The sequence below is a fragment of the Tenebrio molitor genome, chromosome 1, assembly GCF_963966145.1.
Source record: "Tenebrio molitor chromosome 1, icTenMoli1.1, whole genome shotgun sequence".
In the NCBI taxonomy this organism is placed as follows: Eukaryota; Metazoa; Arthropoda; class Insecta; order Coleoptera; family Tenebrionidae; genus Tenebrio; species Tenebrio molitor.
In genome coordinates, this window is record NC_091046.1 from 6,951,742 (window position 1) to 6,976,958 (window position 25,217).

General features: G+C 34.9%; 1 protein-coding gene and 1 long non-coding RNA gene across 3 annotated transcripts in view; one reads left to right on the plus strand and one right to left on the minus strand.

The window, feature by feature from the left end:
* Positions 1-25,217, minus strand: part of LOC138128475 (uncharacterized) — a 54,421-nt gene that overhangs the window by 24,526 nt on the left and 4,678 nt on the right. Inside the window, exons 2-3 of one of the 2 annotated variants that reach the window (XR_011158705.1) lie at positions 25,115-25,207; positions 2,509-2,629 (exon numbers count right to left, since the gene is read on the minus strand). This is a non-coding gene — a long non-coding RNA (uncharacterized lncRNA). Of the gene's footprint in view, positions 1-2,508; positions 2,633-25,114; positions 25,208-25,217 lie in introns of both variants that reach the window. The other variant, XR_011158699.1, reaches the window with a different exon arrangement.
* Positions 1,225-24,961, plus strand: LOC138128388 (N(G),N(G)-dimethylarginine dimethylaminohydrolase 1). Its single transcript, XM_069044598.1, has 5 exons — positions 1,225-1,560; positions 19,893-19,995; positions 20,051-20,148; positions 23,465-23,689; positions 23,737-24,961. The coding sequence occupies exons 1-5, from the start codon at positions 1,303-1,305 to the stop codon at positions 23,860-23,862; spliced, it is 810 nt and encodes a 269-aa protein (XP_068900699.1). The 5' UTR covers positions 1,225-1,302; the 3' UTR covers positions 23,863-24,961.

Consider the following 25,217-nt stretch of genomic DNA (forward strand, 5'->3'; position numbering starts at 1 on the left):
TAACAAAAATAAATAAAATCCTCATCACCACACTTTTCACCTAAAAAATGACAGTGACAGCGACACAACTGACATAACATGGGCATGCCCTACTTTGACTACAATCATTTAGAATAATCCTGTACCTACGTGAAGTTACTAGATAATGACGTCATCGCAAAAGGGTTAAAATTGGACTATAGAATGATTTAACTGAAAATAGTAGTTTATTTAACGAGTAGTTCGTGTGTAAATTGGCATGAGTGGGCCAGTTTAAAACGTTTTTTGTTTGAGGAGCCCCTTAAAGGCTCTAAATCGCTTAAAATCTTTAAAATTAGCTTGACGTTTCGTTTTGACAAGTTGTGACATTTATCAAAATCCGTTCATATAGGAGAAAATACTCAAATTCTCACAGTGTCGAACAAAAAACAAAGTGATGCAATATGCTGAATAAAAAAAAGAGAGAGATAAGGGGCGTAACCTGTGGGCATAACTTAATAAACTGTCACTGTCACTTGTCAGTTTTGACATTTATGTGAATTTGATTTAACAAATGGTTTTCATTCTAGAAGACAAAATATTTATGACAGAATGATATTTTCGAAATGAGAACAAAGGAAACGATGATTGATTTTAGCATTTACAACCTTTTTCCATTTAAGTTTCGGCAAAACCTGTCTTCCATCGTCACTGTCAGTATGATTGAAGCTACGTCATACATAATCAGAAATTTTTGTGTTCCGTAGCCAGCCGCCCTTTATCTACTTTTTTGTTGATCGTATTGTATTTTTAGACATTTTTTGTACCGTCTAATTTTTATTTGGCAGGTGAGTGCTAATTAATTATTTATCGAATGCAATAGATGGAGTTCCTTCCAGCGGAAGCCCCTGTACGGCACCGAAATAGCAGACCCCACAAACGTCGCATGTTTACGAGTCACTCCGCATTCTTGCGGTAAAATTTCGCCACTTTATTAGTCGGATCTGTATACATTAAATTTTTTTCCTTCGGCCCCCTGATCATTTTTGGCGCGTCCCGTCGCTCGCCGCACTTTACGGCAACTCCTCCAAAACGAACGACTCCTCATTTATTTATGCCCCGGGTTGAACGCACCCATTGTTTACTTTTCGGTTAAGAAACCGTTGGGCAAACAGATTTCCGATTCCCCCATGTCCACCGTCGGCCCCTTTGCCGTTCCTGATCCCCGCCGAAGTCGTCCGACCTGGTCGTCGCGCAGCTTGTTCGATTGTCCATCATGAACTCCGCACCGCGCCTCGGCAAACCGTTCGTGACCGCGTTGGTGTCGTCTTCGCGTCTGTGAACATGGCGGCCTTCCGCTACACGCATGCAGTGGTGTGCAGGATCCCCTTGTCGCTGCGGACCCGGGGCGAGATCGAGCTCGACGAGGCCAAGAGGCAGCACGAAGCCTACGTCCGGCTGCTGAGGGAGCTGGGTCTGGACGTGATCGAACTCCCGCCCGACGAGGCCCTCCCGGAGTGCGTCTTCGTCGAAGACACCGCCGTCGTCTGCAACGGCACCGCGCTCATCACCCGGCCTGGCGCCCCCCATCGCGCCAAAGAAGTAGGTCCATCGAGGTTTGCCCGAATGCTGCCGCCAATTCAGGGCAGCAGCTTTAATTTACTTTTATTGAGCAATTTAATAACTGGGTCACTTGTCGATCGGTACGCCCTGGATGTCTGTCTTCGACGGCAATTGGAAATTGTTGCATGAAGTAGAGTTTTCGCGTTTCCATCAAAATCGAACGAAATCGTGACGGGGTTCGTGTTCGACGGTTGTGGCCCACGAATGCAAAAGCGACCGGTGCATGCGGGGAAGAATAGATCGTAATCTGCTTGGCGTGCTTATTGTTGTCGTGTCGGCCTAATAAAGGCATCAAAATCGAAAATAATACACCAAGTAACAAATCAGTAATGTGTGATTCGTTAACGAAAGTTCCCGCCAAAACTATCCACGTCGTTCCTCGTTGGGTTTGCTAGATCACGTATCGACATCAAACGATTTCTTCTGCGGATTAGCTATACTTAAGTTTTGCAGGGTCTACACGTAACTGACAATATGTAACCGGTATATGATACAGTTAATTACAGGTAAACCTAAAAAAAACATTAAAACTAATCTTAAAGAAACGTGGCTTACAGAACGTATGTACAGTCGCGGAATAAAAATTTCGGGCAGCAATTTTCTGTCCCTTCAACAAAATCTCTGTAAACCACCTTTTACTGTCATCATGACTGACATTCAAAAATTAAACTTATCTGTGTCGGTGGCGCAGTCAGTTTTTGAGTTTTGAGTTAATTGCACTGACTGTAAATCATCGCTTTCACCTGATACCTACCCGTTATTATGCCACAAATGACTATTTTTTAATGTAAATAAATAAAAACGACAAAAACATGACAAGAGTAAAAAATGAGGTTATATTAACGTAAAGATTGTTTTAGAGTTCACAGTATGAAAATGTCAATACTGCCCGAAATTTTAATTCCGTTTTAATTATGTTGGTCATACCTTTTTGTAAATTTGTTCGTACGAATGCCCCCTGCATACTTTGTTTGGGTCCCAGCACTTTCGTTTTAACTATAGCATAATTGGAGTTCCTTCGTAAGTTTCTGTGACGATGTTGCACGAACTGCTGAAACAAAAGAAATTTGAATTCATTTTCGCAAAAATTGTTTTGTGAATCTGTAGCTGGTATCTGCGTTAGTTCTAAGGGCTCGTATAAAGCAGTGAAACCAAAAATATTGCAACTCTAATCTTAGAACGGTGGTATACAGGGTGATTCTGAAATAAGTTTGGAAAAAAAATGTGGAATATCCTTCACACAAATTAATTCTGCGTAAATGACTTGAAGGTGAAATCAAAAGGATGGAAATTACCCTATATTCTTGTATTTTCAACGCCTATGAATAGGGAAAATTTGTCCGAATTTGTTCACTTCATTAGCAACCATTGTTAAATCGACTCCACAATAAAATCGTAGGTTTAACTCAGCAGCGTACTAGCACTTTTGACCAAATTTTCAATCATTTGTATCTCGAAAACGAAAAAACTTTTATAAGAAGAATTAAAATTTTTTGTTTATGACTTCTTCTCATCATCAGTATCACCAATTACCGGTTTTTTTTCCAAACTTATTTCAGAATCATCCTGGATAATTTGTTGTAATTCTATTTTGGGCTGCAAAGTTTTATGTTATTCGAGCGATATTGATTGAAGGTATTGAAATGTAAAGGCGGTCCTTGACAAGTAGGATACTCTGACAAATCTAATATTGTTGTACAGTTGCGGAATTAAAATTTCGGGCAGTACTGTCATTTTCGTACTGTAAACTCTAAAATAACCTTTACGTTAGTATAACCTCATTTTTTTACTCTTGTCATGTTTTTGTCATTTCGATTTATTTACATTAAAAAATGGTGAATTGTGGCATAATAACAGGTAGGGAGCAGGTGAAAGCCATAATTTAATTACACTCAGTGCAATTACATAACTCAAAATTCAAAAACTGCGTGACCGACACAAAAAAGTTTAATTTTTGAATGTCAGTCATGATGACTCTAAAAGGTGGTCTATTTTATTTTGTTGAAGTGACAGAAAAATGCTGTACGAAATTTTGATTCCGCGACTGACAGTGGTACCGAAATTGAAGTTTCTAAAATGTCACTCAAACTATTTAAATTAATGTTGTAGAATACAAAATTTATTGCAAGAATAACGAAAATAACAGTAATCCCTAAGAACAATATGGAAAATAAAATTTCTAGAAACGTGCAGCTTAATTTGAATTAGGAACGAAAAAAATTATGACTGGGTTTATCATACACAACCTTATTTGTTGGAATTTCGGCAAAACTTTTCTTCATCTGTTTTTATCATAGCTGTTGGTGTGATTGAACGTCGCACGTTTTTAGTAGTTCTCATTTTCATAGCCCGCCTTTCATATAGTGCCTTTTTTTTAACGCTGGCTATAGGGATTTTTCATATAGTGCCTTTTTTTAACGCTGGCCATAGGGATTTACATGCCACAAACTTTGGATCGTGTTATTAAGCTTTTTAGCAGGAATTTTTAAGTGAAATTTGGCAGGATATTAGATTAGTATTTTATAAAATAATTTAAGTTTATTTTATACTAGAAAATAAAATAATTACGGAATTAATTTAAAAAAGTACTTTTTAATTTATTACATTATCTCTTGTCCAGAAGGTTTTATAATCGTTAGACAGTTACAAAAGGTTCGACAAAATTTTTATGATCGTCTTGGTTAGTGTCTTGCAGCCTATGGAAGACAGTTTGAACAATTCATGAAATGAAAATTCAAAAATATGTAATTAAAATAGTTTTCCGTTGACCGCTTGTTAATTTCAATAATGAATTATTTTGTCTAAAATATAGTGTATTAATGGACCTCATTAATACACAATTTTTCATTAATCAACGATTTTTGCAATTTTGACGTTTTGATGATATTTTGATGTATAAACAACCTCGAACATGCATTGTTTGCACTTACCAACACTGCAGCTGGTAGTGCAGCAGGGTTTTCTATAATTTTATAGCTCCTTAACTGCACAATTACGAATTCACTTTTTCAAAAGCCGACCTTTTTGGTTATAATTCGCATGTCATATTTTTCAAAGGTAACTAGGTTTTCTTAGCAACCGTGATTTTTACGTGAAATTGAATGAGAATGGAGTGGACGTCTTCTGACACTCTTTGTGGAAAAGTGAATAGAAAGTGTTGAAAAATTTAAAAATGGCCTACCCAGAGGACAAAAAAAGGACGAAGGTATTTTATAAGGTCTCATCTTTATCGAAAAAGATGAAATTGGTTCTGATTTGGCTTTCATTTGAAATTTTGTCACAAAAAAAAGTTTGCGGTCAACGAAAAAATGTTGTAATCAACTCGTTTGTTAATGGGCGATTAATAATCTCAACTATTAAAGGCACTCACTCGCTACACTCGTTCGTGCTTTAAACAGTTTCGATTATTAATCGCCTTCATTAACAAACTAGTTTATTAAATAACTATTAATATTTATTTAAGTAGAATGTTATTTATTTTGATGTAATTATGATTTCCTATGTTTTATGTTTATGAAATAAAACTGCATATTTTTCAAAGTCTATCCCATTCAATCATTTCTTTATTTGAAAAGGTGTCCATTGAAAATTATTACTGTTTGACGTTTGTTGAGTTTACATTACTTGGCAAGCCACGTGGTAAATTTAATAAACCTATTTTTGCTCTAATTCCGTGATTATTTTGTTTTCTACGATGGGTCGAACTGAAATTGATTTATAAAATACTAATCTAATATCCTACCAAATTTCACTTAAAAATTCCTACTAAAAAGCTCATTAAGAGACCCTAAACGTTTTAGCATATAAACCTCTATGGCCAGCGTTAAAAAAAACACTGCCACTGTACAAATTTTATTTATTTTTTATTATGTTGGTCTTCAAGGTTATCATATAATGTTGTCATATTGTCACAAATAAAAATTTGTCCTTGCTTAATCAATCATGTCCACTATCAACAAAATGTCAATACCTTCTTCACTGAATTCTCAATGTTTTTTTTTTTTAAACTTATCTACCGGATGTTATGGAAGTCCACGTAATAAATTTAATCACCAATATAACTCTTTAAAATAAACATTTTTTACATATTGATCTTTTTTTAATCGAACAGTTTTTTTACATTTTTCTAACCTCGTTTCACTCGCGTTTTAAACTGACCCACTCATGCCAAAAAAAGCCCAATTTACACACGATCTCGTTAAATAAACTACTATGAAAAGTATAACCACTTGTCAACTTTGACAAATAAATGAAATTTGCAAATTTTTCTGGCCACAAAAAACCATGCAAATATCGTTCAATGTTCAACCCATATTACGCGAAATATAAAATTGTCCCAGATTTATTTGAACATGACTGTAATTCAGAAACCCGCTTTTAGAAAATTTCAAGAGCTTGATCGCAAACCACGTCTTAATCTGAGGATAATAAGAAATCACAAGTTGCCACGTCAAGACTATAACCACAACGGTGATCTAATAATTTTACCCCCGAGGCCTGTAAAAATTGCCTTGTTGGTTGCGCAGTATGAGAATGAGCTTGGTCGTGATACAGAACAATAATCTCTTTTAGGACTTCGCAAACTACAATTTTCAAATATTTTTGAGAGACATATTGTTGTATACCAAAGCAACAGTCAGAATAAAATTGACACATTTTACAATTTTTCCATAGTGTGAGACCTTCTTACGAGAGATAGGTTAGAATTAACGTCAAAATTCAATGACATTTAAAAAAAATTATTTGATAGATATTGTCAAGTAGACAATTAATTGACAAATGGACAAAATGAAATTTACATTAGGAAAATTTTCGTTTCCCGATTTTTTTGCAACCAACTGTACGCATATAAATCTTTCTCTCTGTTATTTTTAAGACTTTAGGTCAGTCATTATTTTGTTGAAACGATCAACGTAGACAAAAACCGTGATCAACTTCCTCGTTAAATTGTGTCATAGACATACTTGCTATCAAAACTTATTCATATAGATAGTGCACTTTGCCTCATAATCTTGACACAAATTAAACTTACTGTTAACAGTTGGACTATTTTTTTTTTCAATATTTCGGAGTCTAGTTAATGTATTGTTTGTTACAAAATCAGTTTCTTCCCAACTTGTGAAGTGATGAGGTGGTGTTTCGATAAATAATAAATTAAGAGTACGGTCGCCACTAATCAAATCTCTAATTAAAAATTAACAAAAAATCGACATTGTTCGGATCAATGTTAAGAAAGGTCACGTATTCATCACGAAATTGAATAATTTGATTAACTTCCGTTCTGAAATGTAGATTTACTGTAGGATATGTTAGCAATTATATTTAGTGAGAAATAGATAATGATTAGATCATAAATTAAGTGATTGACAATTATTCATTGTTGCCAGAAATGTAGTTTTGGCTGAATCAGCGAAAAAATGATTAATCCATAAATATAGTATTTTAAAAATATCTTTCTTTCGTGATTAAAAACGGAAGTGCGAGTGGCGTGAGAATCGTGGTATTAGCCAACCAAAAAGTGTTCATGGTTAATTTACTGTTGCTAGTTCCGCTAGCAGGTTCGGTGCATAATTTTCCGTTTTGAGCTTTAATTTTGTCTTGGACTGCAATTATTGTACAATCACCTACATTAATGTAATTGTAACTATTGATATTCACACAAACTGAAAAGATTGATTCAATTAACAAAGCTAAAAGTATTTCATTGGTTTATAATTGGCCGACGTACTTATTACCTGTCTTCAAACAGTTCGCAATAATTAGTGCATAAACTAACTTACACTATTTGCTGTTGTGTTTATTTTAATTTTAAGTAAGTAAACTAGCAAAGTTTTTTGAAAGGTAAACAAACTATCCAGCTTATAAACTGGTAATTCTGTGAAAGATTCGTTTTCAACTTAGCAACCGAGAGCACAGCCCAGTTTATGAAATAGCAAAGTTTAAACTTAGGATATAAATAGTATTAATCATCTTTTGCTAAACGAATACTGTTACCTTTGATATTCGCAATTTGTCCTCAAGGTTATCTTCCTTTTGAACGCATAAATACAGAAAATAACCGAACAAAACAGACACACTTTGAAGACGATGAAAAGTACATTTACAAAGAGAAAGGTTGAAGATTTATGGTAGTTAGTTTTTTGGAATTCTCAAAATAAAGTTCTTGAAATTAAAAAATATAGTAGAGTGCCTAGCAATAAATTTTGGTCCTTAATTATTCGTTGACACAATGGAATGTGCTCTTGTGCGAAACCGGCATGACCTATAACTTATTACACATATAACATTAATTGTCGTTATGATATGAGCTCACTGTCAAATTTTATTGATAAAATAAAACGTAAGATATGTTGGAACAAAATCACTCAAAAATGAAATTATTTTCATTTTATTAAATATGCTATTGGCTCATGATTTTTAATAATTTTCAAAATACCCTTGACGGTTCACTGTTTTATTAACATTTTGCCATTGGCAATTTTTTAACAACACCGCGAAATTTCAAAATAGCATTGACGAATACAATTTATTGCTCACCACTGTATGTTGTAATGGATGTCTAAAAAAATGTCTTACCAAAGTTTTGTAATATTTTATATTCGTAAAAATACGTGGTAACTTGAATTTCCAAAGTTTTCGCCTTGTATAAACATTTGAAAAGACACACGATTTCGATGAGATTTTTTTAAAGCACACTGAATGTCAAATAAAGATTCTATTGGTCTCTTATTAATATTGTTTTAATTTATAAGTCAGCGAATGTTCAGAAATTCAAAAAGAGGCAATTAAAAAATTGTTTTTTTCTATAATTGCTTCAAAAAATTGTTGATATTCACGCACAGTTATCTCTGCGTAAAGTGGGTAATTTTCTTACATACATTTTTTTTACACTGTTGTAAGATTGAAGAAATGCGATTTCACACACTTAAGCTTTTCTATTTTTCACTTTACGCACTGTTTTCTATTAGTTACCTAGTAACATGGTCACTGCGTTGAATCTTCAGATTTCCTACAAAAATTTGAATTTTAAAATTTAGTTCTGAAAGCGATTATAGAAAATAGTATATGAGGAGCAAAAATGAAGTTTTATGTGCTGCGGCTGGTAGATTGGCAAACCAGCCAAAGCACATAAAACCATTTTTGCTCCGAATAACATATACATACTATTTTTTCTTCAAACCTTCATAACAAATTATTTAAGACATGTTACGAAGCCAGATAGGAATTTCAAATGATTTAGCTAGTTTACTTTACAGCCGCTCATCAGCGGAGATAATAACTTCACGGACGCCCTCAGCGGAGATAATAACTTCACGGACGCTCCTCAGCGGAGATAATAACTTCACGGACGCTGGTCACCTCGTTAGATGCCATGACAATGAAGTGACACTTTAGCATTATCAATGCAGCAGTGCAATGTCATATTTTACGGACGTTTGAAGAAAAAATATTGTTTATATTTCGTGCGTGAAGATGTTTTTTGTGCATCAAAGGCTTTATGCCTCGACCAGCGTCTCGGCGTAAAAGACCTTTTCATGCACAAAAAACACTCACTTCACGCACTTAATATAAAAATAACTATTCTAACACATTTCATTACAAATTTTAAACTGTATTTATAGAAAATTCAAAAATGGAAAAATTCCTTATTCATTTTTGCCTAGTTTATTTATGGTAGCTACAAAAAAATCACCAATTCCATGACCATCCAAAATATTATAGAATCACCCACTAGTATCCGTGGGCTTTTTTATAACATATTTTTTATCTCCGAAGTAGCGTTTAATATTATTGAATTCACGCGTTGTTTGCGTTCTGATGACATTTTTATTACAATCACGCAGCCATCACCAAAGTTTACGGTAATTTATAATTTCTTGTTGATGTTACGCTCACACATGGTGAGACAAAAATGGTAGAAAATGTGCGTCGGCATCAAAATCTCTAAATACTTATAAGGAGCATAATGATGACCTTATCAAACAGAGTTACACTCGCGGCGAAATCTCTTGATAACATGTTCAATTTTTGAGCGTAATTATCACTACAAATACATCATTTTTTTGTGCTTGATAATACATATTATGAAAGCAACTAATTAGACCGAAAATAAAAGTTATGCTTATCAGTGTGTACAAATTTGTTTAACGCTCTAAAAATATTTGTCTGAATAAAATAATAAATAATTGGAACTGCAACAAAATGTACCATTTTTTGCGATTGATTTCAACAACAAAAGCAATGCGAATTACTGCGAATAGACATATAGATTAATTGAAAGAAGAATTAATTGAAACACCGAATAATTGAGATGTTTGGGCCAAATATCTACTCAAAAAAATTATCTTAGTCTGTGTTAATTGTGGCAGTTTGTGTAAACACAATTTTCCAAAATTGTGTTTGGGGGAAAGGGTAATTGCGGTTGAACGCTGTCAAAGTGAGTCAAATATAAAAGACGATAGAGCATGCAAATTTAGATCAAAGCTGCCAACCACATAAAGCAGAAGGCACTAGAAGGCAACTATGCCAATCTTATTTTTGATCTGTTGCAGACTGGTAATGAACTCTACTTTCAGTATCAATTTCCATCGAGTAAATGTTGCCTATCAGAACAGAAAAAAATTCTTAGTTCTTTGTCGGTAAAGTAGAACAATTGGGTCAGACATCTAATCGGGACAAATCAGTTCATGTTTGCCAATTAAGCGGAATCCATCGGATTGGCAAAACTGGTACAGACTCTAGCTCAGCCTGTTAATCTTGATTGATCGATGAATTGATTTCCATCAAGTTTCAATTTTACGCTCGATCTAAACAACAGCGAAAAGTTTTACCAAAGGTAGCCGCACATACAAAATACCAACTTTCAGTTCCAGGAAGTCACAAATTCAATTTTGTGTTTATCGAACCAGCAATTAATTAAATTCGAAATAACACACACGAATCAATTGTGGATTAGTGCCGACTCTGCAAAACCAATACCGATCCGGCAGCGTATCAATGATTTTAAATTGACATTTCCAGTAATTACTACAATTAGGAAGTGCAACTTCGTCTGTTGGTTGTTAATCAGATAAATTCGAGAGCTGCATTCGGATCTTGTTCACTCGTGGGAACTACCAGCTCGGTGCTGTCATATCTGATAGCGCACCCAACGTAATTGTCGTCCCACCGAGCATTAGCATTCCAATTTAAAGCACAAAAACCCATTTAATTCCCCGGATAAAAATTGCTGCCGAATTTTACTTTAAATCTCCCCTTTCAAATCTGAATGGAAAAGTTTTGAATTTTATTAGGCTCAATTTAGCGTGGGGATATATCGATCTGCGCCCGATATTTTTCCTAATTGAATCATCCAGTCACCTACATTCCGGCTCATCAAACGAAATCGACGCCATTCTCCACTTCCCAATTATTGGACTCAGTTTTGGCGATAGACAGTCGCTGGAGATTTATCGTGTGGCCGTTAAAATGTGCAGTCGTGAAACAATGCCACTAATCAAAGATAAATTACTGAAGCGAGGAGCGCTCTCCGGCTCATTGCCGTCGATTTACCGGCATTGTTTGCTCGCTTCGCGGATCGACAAGTGACACCTTCGACTTGACACAAGCGAAGGCAATTTCATCTGGCAGAAAAAATAATATCCGGGGTTATTAAGACATGCAGATTCCTACCGGATCGATCCCCATCCCCGAACGGCACGGCTCAAATTGCGTCAGTGTCGCTTTCCCGCGACTAAAAATAGCACCGATGCATATCCGAAGCAAATTTGAAACGATCTGTGTGAAGACATGAAGTTGGAGAACAAACTACCAATCAACCCTCACCTGTAACTTTGCACACAAACAACCCCTCCCACTTCTGATCCCGAGGGATCAGCGCTGATCCCCCGTCGGACCTGCCTACCGAGCATTCGGTGTATTACTTTCACGTCAAAGCGTTTTTGTTCATCTAATACATCCAATAACAGGATTGACCTGTCGCATCACTCGATTTATTCCAACAGTTATCCTGCCAGCGGTGGAGGACTTTCATTTTCAATTTATACCAACCGGATCCGGGTCTGGTCAAACCGAATTCCGGTGTTATCAGTTTCTGCTTTTGGTTCGAAGGACGCCGATTCCCAGGAGTAGCTCCTAGATGCGTCGGGTTATGCAAACAACATCCTTTTTCACGTCGGATTCTAATTACTTTTTGCTCGGATGGATCGCTCCGATCTGAAGGTATGCTCGAGGCGTCGGTGGAGGTTGTAGCGTTCCACTGAATCTATGAAGATTAAACGAAAACCATCCCTCGCGCGGTGATTAACAAGGACCTATCGCGTTGGGAGCACACTCGAGTTGGCACAATCCTTTGCTGGGCGTATTGTGTGTGGCAGGAGCTATTTGCATGTGGCACGAGTGGGTGCTCTAACAATGACAGATATGTAGCGAAATGCGCCCGGATTTGTTCTGAAGCGTTCATTTGCAGGGTGATGAGACGATTTTTGAAGTGAAAACTTCTTTAGGCGTGCCATATACATTTTATTCCCGGGCAGTGAATTAGTTTCATGCGACACGGTAAAATCGTTCGCAGCTCAATCGTCCGCAGATCAGCGACACGGCAAGCTAAAATCAAGGGAGTCGAGTTTTTTAGCGGAGTGAGCGAAAAACAATCAACTGTGCGTCACTTGTCAATTTTTAATTTTCATTGTACTGTCGCGAGCAATAAATTTTGGTCGTCAATGTCATTTCAAAATTTGGTTAGATTGTCACAAATTTAAAAAAAATCCCTGCCTGATTATGCCCATGTCAACAAAGTGTCAAAAAAATGAGAACAAAATGACAATTAATGTCATGCAACATGATGATAGGTTATGACCACGGCTTCCTAGATTAATAAGAGTCGAAGCCTCTAATACGGCTGGTCGAGTTCCTTGAACTGTCTGTTCCTTCAAAAGCCAAAAGTATAGTAGCGCCCTCTACCAAAAAACGAATATTTTTTTAATTAAATGAATGAAAAATCGTATTAATGTTTTTTTTTCTATCAATAATCTACTTTTTGAAGTAGTGTATGTAACATACAAATTACGATTCTTTTTAAAATGAGATTTGTACGCGGTTAAGCAGCCAAATACACAAATGTATAGTGGCGCCCTCTCAGGAACAGAAAAAATGCTTGCAACTGATGAACTCGACCAGCCGTATTAGAGGCTTCGACTCTTATTAATCTAGGAAGCCGTGGTTATGACATTTACGACTGTTTTACAATGGAGCATTTTGCGTCAAAGAATGACCTTGACGACCAAAATGTATTGCTCGCGACTGTAAGTACGATACGTTGTGTTGTGACCTGACTGAACTCAGTGCAGAGCTGCAGGAGTAAGTGTGTATATATATATACAGGATATTTGACGAGTGATAATGAGACTGACGTAATTTAAAATGCAACCCACACTATATTTCCGAAAAAAGCTGGCTACTGAAATTAAAATGTCCGGCTTTTTTTGAAAATGTATTGTGGGTTGAATTTATTATTCCGTCAGGCTCATTTATCACTCGTGAAATACTCTGTATAGTTTTATATAATATAAACGATAAAGACACGACAAATATTGTAAGTTTACAGATGAATGTAGGATTTAATACGTACCTATCGTGTGTTCCACAAAAAACTCACTCGCAGCAAGCCATGACAAAAATGAAGTATGTCTTAGTACCAGATGTGAAATGAACTACTAAAGTAAATTTATAGGTTATCTGTCACAACTCACAATATGATGAAAATTTGTAAGTAACAAATGAACTACTTCCAATGATCCTAAAATCGACATGACCAGTCTATCTATCTCTATAGTCATGGCATACTGCGAGTGAGTTTTTATTGGAACACACGATATAATTCTCAATTATATGGCTTCAACAATTCATATATTGGAAAAATTTGTGCAGCAAAATGTGAAGAGGAAAATAGACAAATTATCATAATACAGGGTATTGGTCTTGCTATGAAAACTTGTGTTGTGTTCAATATCATCGTCAAGAAAATAAAACTTAAACATCCAAACCTAACCTCACAAATTTTGCTAGAGCGATAAAAGCGGACTCTAAAAGCAGTTTCTATTGAAAAATACAGATTTTTGGTGTTTATTTAAAAACAGCATTGGATTTATATCGTGTGTTCCAATAAAAACTCACTCGCAGTAAGCCATGACTATAGAGATAGATAGACTGGTCATGTCGATTTTAGGATCATTGGAAGTAGTTCATTTGTTACTTACAAATTTTCATCACATTGTGAGTTGTGACAGATAACCTATAAATTTACTTTAGTAGTTCATTTCACATCTGGTACTAAGACATACTTCACTTTTGTCATGGCTTGCTGCGAGTGAGTTTTTTGTGGAACACACGATATAATATTAATTATTTATGCCTTGCTCCTTATTCCTCCAAGTCATCCACAATGATATATTTTTTATAGAATTGGTACATATTACAAAATCAGCAACGAGCATCATAGAAGTTTTCACTTATGTCGTGCGGTCTTAAGCACACACTCTTTTTTTTTTCTTGAAAGCGAGTTGCCTTCCGAAGAATTTGTTTGAAGATGGCTCGTTCTGTTCTAATGCCTGTCGGTGCAATTATTGTGTTCAGGTTGCGACGAACGTGTTCGGTTTATCCTTTGGGATCTCGTGTTGAGACATTTTTCGTGAGATTGTTTGCTTTCCGCGACTTTTTTCGCTTCGTCTGAAGTGTGTACGTGAGCCGTAATTTGGTAACGACTGCGACTGGCGGCAAAGGCACAAAGTGCTATCGATTCCATCGCAAAACCATCAGCGAATATTAAAAACGTGAGGACAGGGACGTGGGGCGGTCTCGATCGTGATAAAGCGTCGTGAATAAAAAATGGTTTATTATCAGTTATTACTAGATAATTTTTCAATTGACTCCGATTATTTACATTTAACATCGCGTATCAACGACCACCGAATAAAATAAAATTGTCGTTTTTAGATTCGCCAAGCAAAGGAATAATATGAGATTAACTGGACGACAATAAAAACGAGACAGCGTTAACGATCTCTTCAGATTGTTAAGTAAAATATAATTTGATAATAGATAAATTAGGAAAGTCGTGGATGTAGAAATTTTCGAACAAGCCATCTTCTATTTTAGGAACTGAAATTGTTGTCGTTATTAAATTAATTTGCCCGGAAAGGGAGGTTAAACAAGGAACGTTAAATGACCCAATTTACGGGGTAAATTTGGAAGGCCAAATTAATATGACTATGTCCTTTGCACTAGATGGATCCAAAATAAAACGAATTTCGGCGAGGGCGTCTGAGACCTTCATGTATTTATTTAGCGATAAATCATAATCGAAGCACGTTGAGTAGGACGAAAAAATGATCTCTTGGTATTGTCAAGAATTTAATTGTAATTGAAAATGTTTTGAATGAAACAAGACCCAATTGGTGTGGAGTTGAAGGTCACACATAGCGCAAATAACTTCTAAAAGTTAAATTTACGAATAGAATTGATCGGTCCTTGTTGGCACATTCACTCCCTTCACTATTTTTAAGTTTGTACGGTGAGATCAATAAAGAACTTGATCGCAGTAGCTTATGGACATTTTCGTATAGCTCTTTGAAAACTGAAAAATATTTGACAAATTTGTTGGTTCGATCAAACTTGTATAGAATAATTTCACCCAATTTCGACAATATAATTTCAAAAGGAATGATTTGTGTTCAATCCGTTACATTTTTAAGAAACAATAAATCAAATACAACTTCGAACTGACAACTTCTCAAATATTTTTCAATTAAAGATATACGGGTGAAAGTTTATAAGTTGCTGGGATCGGGTTCTCTATCGATCTCTTTGTATCACTTCTCTCTAAAATATTTATTCATTTTATTTCTTTCGAGAAACTTCTACTTGATGCTCTCGTAAATAACTGCTATTCTTCCTGATCACTTTTCGCTGTTAGGAAGCCCTAACTATACAGGCTGTTTTCGAAGTTGAGGCGTTCCTTTTAACATGTGATAGTATGTGTTGTTCTAAAGAATTTTAGCCAAAATCACCTTAGTAAAATGTGTACGGCAATGAAAATACAATAAGTTACTTTTTTTGAAATTTTTGAAACCGGTCCTGCTCAAATTTGCGCTGATTTGTTAGAAATTGGAATTGACAAAATAAAATCAAATGAGCATGGACGTTAATCAAAACTACTGTCAGAGTTGTCATCTAATTAGTCGAAATGGCTTTATTATTAGGAAAATTATGAGCTCACAGATATGTTGCAAATGCATGGGCAATGTTATCACGTTATCAGAATGCATCTGCAGCGTCCAGAGAGTATTCCAAAGCGATTTCCGGAAAGTACCATTCTGGGCCAGGTTAGTTATTAATCTAGTACAGCGGAGAAATGGACAGGACCGTACTTAAAATTTTAGAAAACAATAAAAATTTACAATCAATTATCTGCGTTAATACAAACATTTTACTAAGAAGATTTAGGCTAAAATTCTTAAGAATAATGTGTAGTACCTCGTGTTACAAGGAACGCGTCAACTTCGAGAACACCCTGTATATTGTGTTTTGGTTCGGAAAACATAAAACGGATTTCAGAAAATTTATTTTGTTTTAGTAGCACGAATTTATCTCCTTGAACGAATTGCTATAACTCACGTATTTATAGACTGAGAATTCTATTTTTTTTTCAAGGATTCTGCACAGTTAGTCCTTCAGTCTTATTGAACACAAACTTTACGATTCTAATTCGACTTGGGAACACTCCTGTTCCCTAATTTCAATTCCAATTATCAAATGATAAATATCCTCATTATAAAGTTACTTCTTTTGTAAAAGCTGTCCCGATTTATTAAAAACTCTACAATATACATATGTATAACCACTTAAGTACGTAAAAATACTAAATTATCTAAATCTGAAATCCAATTAAATATTTTATGATTTCTGACAACTTGTTATGTACAGTGGCGAGCAAAAAAAGTGGAACATCAAATTCAAAGTGAGGTTAGGACCATGTATTGGTTAGTTCACGCCAAACGTCATGATAATGACTTTGATGTTTCACTTTTTTTGCTCGCAATAGTACCTACTTAATTTATGTGTTTATTTCCATTTTATTTTTGACTTTTTCTAGCTTCACCTATATGGTTTTTCTCTATTTCTAGTTCTCGAAAATAATCTCAAATGTTTCACACGTAGGTACAGTGAGTAAGTAACACATTCTTATCACATGATGATGCACATGTTAACCTTTTTGTATAATCGTTATCTCTCACGGAAATTGTCACTTGTCACATCCCTAGTACAGGGCGTGGATTACTGTCATCGACAGCATAACTTCACAAATCACGCGACCCACAGTTCATCAAGTCCCATTTATTCACACATTCCTGAAATACATATTCATAAGGTTTTCGACGAGGTTTGAAGCAATATGATACAACAAGCTTTTTTTAGATCTGAATTTAACACCGGAGGAAACACGATGAAAAACTACATTCATATTAATGTGAATTCGAAAATCTGCATGTTTTAAATTCACCGCCGCCTTTCTGTCATACATTTTGCATCTCCGGAATGTATACCTATTTGAAGATAATTTGCATACACAATTTGTTGGCAAAATACGTGCCTAGACTCAATATTGTATGTTTTAAATTGTAATTATCGGCATACCTACTTTTGCATGTTTTTAGCTTGTTCCGTGACCCACTAATTAAATTTTTGTAGTACCTACTGTTCAAGTACAAAATAAAAGGGATTGCAATTGCATGTTTTAATGTTTTTAATTTGATCAGCAGTTATTTTTGGAACCCTAAAATTTCCACAAAAAGTTACAATATTCTTTTTAATTTTTTAATGAAATACGTAACTAGATTTTTATATTTTTCAAAGAGAGAAAAGAGTACGAAAACTCATTAAGCAAGTTTTTTAAGTAAAGGATATGTATTTATAAACCGATTTAAATAGGCTGACAAAGTTCATGGTCAAATAAAAAAACTTGATAACTTTTGTATTTGACATAAAAATATTTTTTAGGAAAGCATTTCCCGTTCCTTTGTGGCAAGAACAGAAAAAAAAACATTAACGGCTATATCCAGGTCTTTTTGACAAAAAATATTCTATTATACAGTGTGTTCGTAAAGTTCGGAATAAATTCTATAAAACTGTAAGTATTAATTTCTGAGAAAAATCCTTGAACAGGTCAACTTTGTTTTTAAAAAGTGCATATTGCTCAGTACTTTGATTATATTGACAGCTTGTCATCTCCTAATAATGACGTCATCAATAATTTTTTAAATGATAACCCCATTTTTTTCTTATTTTTCTGGTACGCCTTCGTACTAGCTAAACGATCAATGAAAAAAATTGACACTTTACATAACAATTTTTTTTGAGAAAATGACAAATTTTCAAAAAATTTAATTTAATTTTTAACTTACATTTTTTTTTCAATAGATTTAGTTAAAAAGGAAGGTTTATTTTAATTGACCAAAAAATTTAGAACGATTTGCGGTAGAGAATTCGCACTGAAACGGAACAAATAAGCCCTGACATTATTGAGCGCAGTGTACAAAGTGTCGGTGAGTGCCAAATAGTTTTGCGGGAGGCAATTTCAACATTTGCGTTAAATTTTATTGTTAACATGAGATGTTCGTTTGATTTTGTTTGAGGTCAATTAAAATTTTTACATTAAAAATTAAGTTAAATTTTTTAAGCAAAATTTGTCATTTTCTCAAAAAAATTGTTATGTAAGGTACCAATTTTTTTCATTAGTCGTTTAAGTACTGAGAAGGTCTACAAGAAAAAGATGAAAAAAGTGACGGTTGTCATTTAAAAAAATTAAGTTCCAGATCGACCACCTTTCTTGCAACTTGGAAAGAATGAACACTTTCGCGTTTTCGGTTACATTAGGCATTTTGATTGTCAGAATTGACACTGATCATTGACAAAAAATGTAAGTGCATTTCACACTGTAGAAAATTAGGTGTACTCTATAATTTTGAAATTAGCTGTACATAAATATATTGCATTCAGAATAGCTAAAAGTACTTCATAATCAAGATAATTTTGGAAGCCAGTTGGCGACAACAAACAAAAGTAGATTCGTAGATTAACTCATGATGATATAATTGTAAAGAAGAAACGTGGCTCTCATCTGCCAACGACGCTAATTAAATACAATTATTGTTACTAGAATCTGTGTGACCTGTACATGGCCTTTAGTATTGTTCTTTATTTATTGATCGTTTTAAAAACAAAAGCCTTTCAGTGATTTATAAATTTTAATCATTTACTGTTCGCGCAGATATTTCCAAAGTTATGTGTCACAGCCCATGAGAGAGTCCAACACCTCTGATAGCCAAATTTACTACTGCCAACCTTACACAAAAAAATCACCATTTTTGTTACACAAAATTTATAACCTGTAATTATTATTTTCGTTTCACTCAAAACAGTGAGATTAAAAAACGTACAGAAAATGAATTGCTTATAATTACCCAAAGTCTTATTGGCACATTGACTTACTAAAGCCGTGTGGATCAATCTACGCATCAACTTTGGCTCAGATTCGTTTAAAATCAAATGTAAAAGAGATAAACGTTATTGTCAAGGTCGCTGCGAGTGTCCCACAAAAAGAACAAGAAACAATCAATCGTAACTGCTTTTGTAGTCAATAAGACTGGAGTACGGCGTGGGGCTGACGTGTGCATTCAGATGCAAATGAAGAAATAAACTATCTTTCAAATGAATAATGCAAAACACGAAATAAATAAAGTAAAATTATGGAGCAGGGGGCACACAATAGATGGGTGTAAAACTTGTTGAGAAAAATACAAAATACAATGCGAGTGATGTAAAAAACACTAAAATCGCGTTGTAGTACTTAGATCAAGCAGGAAGTGAGTTGTTTGCAGCCAGTCTGAGCCTTTGGGGGGATTACCTACGAAATGACAAGACAAAGCTGCAAGGAGCCCTCTTTATGACTTTTAGTTTGAAACTGTAACGAATGATCGATAACGCGTCTATTTTTCTTTGTTATTTGTAACAAAGCTAGATTAGAGTTTCGCCATTTCGTTAAAACTTCCAGTGAGTTGGTATCGCATTTTCAACAAATACTAATTCCACTTGAATAATGGAAGCTTTGTGTATAGAAACTCGTATCCGGTCCGGTTGAAAATAATTTCAGAGGATCGAGCGTCGCGAATTGTAGTTCAAACATAATTCCCCCCGTGTAATATCGCGTTCGAAACAAAAACACACGTTGAGAAAACAATATTTTCCGGTTGCAGGTGGAAACGATCAGGGTGGTGCTGAAGAAGGAACTGGATCTTCCCATAATCGAAATGTCCGATGCCAAAGCGAAACTGGACGGGGGTGATGTTTTATTTACTGGTAAGCGCCTTCGATATCAGAAATGACATTCAGCTAATCGATAGCCGCTTTTTAGGTAGAGAATTTTTTGTTGGTATTTCACAGTGGACAAATGAGGCGGGTGCTAGAGCGGTTGCCGCGGCTTTCCCCGAATACCCTTGCACGCCCATCAAGGTAAAACCAGAGACCCTTGCTCTGACTGATCTAGCTCAGGGCTTTGTGCAGGTAAGCGTGCTTTTCTGGGCACCGTCCAGTTGCACGCTACCACACTTTTCGCGCACGAAAATGCCAAAAGTATTCACACTACTACGGTAGCCGTAATGATATGAAGTGTATTTTTATTGTTGACAATTTGAATACTTGATTGATCGACGCTTAAAACCGCTTCCAAGTATTCGTTCGCTCCTGGCTTTGGATTTTGTAGTTTTTTGCGTAGAAAGTTTTCAAAGAAAACTGTTCGCAGTCGGTCGATTGTTAAAGGTTTGGAGACTGTCGTTCGCTATTCTATGCTTTTTGAGTTGGGCGCATGACAGTGTTGTGTTCAGCTTCACATATCATTTGTTTTGCTCAGTATAGTGGCTTCACAATAGACAACAAAACAAGCAAAGAGTACAATCCAAAATTAATTTTGCATCACAACTGAAGTTTTTTGTCTTGTTTCCGAAAATTAAAAACCCAAAAATAAAAAGAACGATTTAAACGAACGCTAATGCTTTCTAGATTAAGATCTTTAATCATTTGTACAAGGGTCATTTGAAAAGTTCGTGACGTGGTATACGGATCTTGTTTAAACATTTATGTGACGCGCTTAGTAAATTAAACTTTACGGGCGCGTTGGCTTTTGTGGGACGAGTGACGTAAGGAACGAGTCTCCATAAGCCAGCAAGCCTAGTAAAGATTAATTGCTAAGCGAGTTGGATACAAACTTTTATTTCCACCTTCAGCCTTTAAATTTCGTTTTTAATTGTTATTTATGTTTATAAAAATTTTGTAATGAAAGGCGGTGGGGCAATTTATACCTACGTCGTCATGGTGTTGAGATAAATAACAAAAATACTTTCAAAAGTTTTGTGAAAATTGTTGCAAAATGAAAGAAAAGAAAGAATGGATTTAAGAACGGTATGAAAATTATTTTCGAAAACGGATCAAAATGCATTATCAACGTATGTAATTGCAACAATTGATAAAAATTTGTTTGTGTTTATAATAAACTTTTAATTTAATTAGTTCTGATTATTTATTTTTTGATAAGCATCGTAAAATATTACAGGTCTCTTCTACGAGCCTGTAAAATATTACAGGACTCTATCCGTAACTACTCGTTTACTTACTTAGTTACCAGGTTACCACAAATGCCTGTAAACTGTCATTTACTTAGAAGGTGGAAATAAAACATTATTATTTACTTTGTCGATTATTTAAATGGTAAGGTGTATTTTATTAACCTTTTTTATTGCCGTTGACATTACAGGTTGCAGGTTGTAAGGCGAAAAAATAACTATTAAAGGATGCCAGCGTAATGCATTGTTTTCCATAGTATACCTGATTTTTTTCGAAGAAAAAATTTCCAATAATGCTATTTTATTTATTTATTTTCGCGGTTACTATTAAATGCACTCTAACATGTGGCATATCGTTGGATTTAGAAAAATAATCTCTTTCGAAATCGGAATTAAAAAATATACCAAGCTATTTGAAAAAACAAAGTTGACTATCATCTGACCTTGAATGACATTTTTGAAAAAAATAAAGTGTTTTTAAAGTAATTTATTTCAGTTTTTGTTTTATTTAAATCGAGCCATAAATGTCGGAGATAAGGCTTGCGGCGTTTTTTGGACGCACCCTGTATAAATAAGGGAAATCACAGGAAATCACAGCCATTTATCGAGTCGTGAACTTTTCACCCGAACCTTGTAGGTCATTTTCAAAGTACATATTTTGGAAAAAAGCGATGACGCATCTTAGAAAACATAAAAATTCTGATATGCTGATCTTTTACATAGACATAAATTTGAACGGGAATATGAAACTCGAGGGATTTTTTATTTTTTTTAGAATTTTTCATGGACTTCAGTATTTTTAGGAATTTGTTATACTTAATGCAAATTACTCTCGAATTGGTGTCGAAATAAAAATTTGGTCAAGACTGCTTTATCACAAATTCTGTTTATTTCTCGTATGTTATCAACTTTAGCTTCAAATTTGTAATTAAGTGTATTTTTGTGTAACCGTACGCGAAACGAGTACTTCACGTACCTAGACCAAGCCGCGAAATCTAACTTCGCGGCCTTTGCTTTTAACGACGGCCGTTAAAGTAAACGTACGTCATTTTAACATTTGATACAAATCAGTTTCCATGTAATACTGGCGTTTAATTTTTTTTTGCAGAACTGATACATATTACTACAGTTTACAAAATGACTTATTCAAATCAACGTTACCAAGGTTTGTCACTTAACTAAAAACTATGCCGGACATACGTTCGAAAAACCAAAGCATACTTGACCAGATCCATTTACTTAATACGATCAAAAATGAGCATAGAAATATCCTATTAAAATAATATGGAGAACTATATTATTTGCGTACAGTTACAGCTGCTTTCAGCACATTTGCAAGTTATATAAAAAACTTCAAAAGTGTTTATAGACTTTCTTCTTAAAAGTTGATAAAACAAACATTTTCGAGTACGAGAACGAATGAAAAAATAAATTGTTTTTCAGCAAGGCTACTTTTTTATATAGATTCTCACGAAAATTGGTTTTTAAGCCATTGGAATTTTACTCAAGAAAAACATGTTTATTCTGATTTGAATTAGGTAAATTTTTGGCGTTTTACAAATTGACTGAATTAAATAAAACTAAAGTTTCACAAAAATACGTCTTGCATTTGTACGGCTTTAGAAATAAAGTGATCACCAATGAGAAACTTTGGACATTCTAATTTATTTTTAATTAAGTAATTACATTTTTTCTCAGGATCGTTTTGATCAGCAAAATATTTTACTTTAGCCTTAAATGGTGCACGAATTTTAGCTTTGTTTGTTGCGATGAAATCACTTTTAGATTTTTTCAACCACTTAAAGAGACGATTGAATGCTTTGTCGAGAGTAAAAAGGAGTAGATACGCTTCATTACTCTTTCCTGCTTGATCAGTAGGCGCTAGTCACTTAAAACTGCTCAGACTCGTCAAAATTTCCACTTCACTCCAACCTTTTTGGGGCACTTTCCGAACAGCAGTCTGATCGAGTATTAAGCCAGATTTGAAAAATAATTTGATTTGAATCGTTCGTAGCGCTCATTTTTAGTTTTGAGTGTTTCGTAAACCGCCCCCGACAAATTCGACATTTTACTTTACAACATTTCGACTTGGGGGACACTTAGAGGTAGCCGCAATCATGTTTTTGAATGACGCTCTTACTAAAGCCGCTTAGCCTGCACACGAACCCAACACACCCTTTTACTTTAATATCATTGGAAATTCACATTAGGTGCCTGATCCGAAACACCTAAAAACATATATAACAGTTGGTGGGCCGGATTTGCTTTGTGTAGGGGCCGGCAAAGAAGCACAAGAAGTGTTGAAGCGGATGGAACGAGAGGCCACTTTCAGTTATCAGACCCTGACCCTACCAGAAGACGACGCCGCCAACGTCTTGTACTTGAACGGTACCCTGGTTCACCGCAGCATCGACGAAATACCGCAGTCTTTTAAGGTAATTTTTCTCCCGTTCCGGATCTATAATTGGCGTTGTTGTCGCAGGTGTTCAGCGAGAAGATCGATTATCCGCGGCGATCGGTGAACATTTCGCAGCTGGCCAAAACGTCCTGCGGATTATCCTCCAGTTGTATTCTAGTCAGGAGGTCGCGTCACATAAGGAACCTTTAAGTATGCTCATCGTCGCAAAACCACCTCAGGTCTTCAGCAAATTAACGAAATCAATAATAATTTACAACTCGATGTGAGACACCCGTTTTCAGTTAATTCGCACTGGCTTTGCTTCGCTCGAATTATTATTGATTTCTAAAATTAGGAAGAGAACATGGATTTCCGAAATTACACTGCAACAATCGATCCTGAACAAATCCGAGGCCCCGCTTCGTCGAGGGATCGTAAAATAGCATTTATAAAACGGGACAGCTATATATTTATTGATATCTATAATAGTAGTACTAAAAATGTTCTATTATTAGTGTTATATCTTGTTGATTTATGTTTGTTTTTTTACGTGAGATTAGAGATGTTATTGTCAGTTGAACATACTCAGAAATATTGAAATTATTTTTCAAGAATAAATTTAAAAATTGTTGAGAAGGTATTACTGCTCTATGAACCTTTGTACCATTCCATTTTATAGCATTTATTTTTTATGTACGTTTACCTTAGGTAGGTACCACCGCATTCGATGCGTTACAAGTCATTTCGTTGTTATGGTGCATATAATGTGTTAAAACATAAAAAGCAATGTGGATTTGTGTGACAATACCGAAGTCGTTTATGTTTTCTTACAGAGAATATTTTATTGGCGCATGCTAAATATGTATGCTGAGAGAAACCAAGCTTATAGTTTTTAGCAAATCAGTTGATTTCCATTCCAATGTCTGGAGTATTATTTTAAATTACAAATAAGTACGTGCTGATATTTTAATATTAGGAATATATTTTTGTAAATGTTTATTTAAATGTTGTGTGCATTTATACTAACACAACTAGATGAAGTAATAAAATTTTGAAAACTATAAAAGAATAAACTGTGATTATACTACCGATAAGGAATACTTTAAACTAGTTTGTTACGTTTTAGAAACCTTTCAATTTTATTGATGCTTTTATAGTTTTCAACTGTGGTGTGTTTTGTACGTTAGACATTACAATTAACAACTGTGAACTGTGTTAGGTATTGTAAACAATAATCATGAAATATTTGTCGTCTAGTTGTGTAATTATTGTGATTCAAAATCTCTCTTTAATAAAGCTATTAAAAATACCTTTTTTGTAAATCGACTCGTCCAGTTCCTGGTTTAGCCTTGAGTACTATCGACAAAACTTACGTTACGCATTTCCATCGACATGATGAAGTGAACATTTTGTCGATTGTACGATACCGGCTGTTCAAAGTAAATTAAAAAACGACACTTACCTTCTAAACATCATCTTTTTGAACGACTTCCTTCGTAATCCTTTTTCTCAAGAAAAAAATGGCATTCAGTGACACCAAGTTCTGGGATAGTAACTGCAAAAAG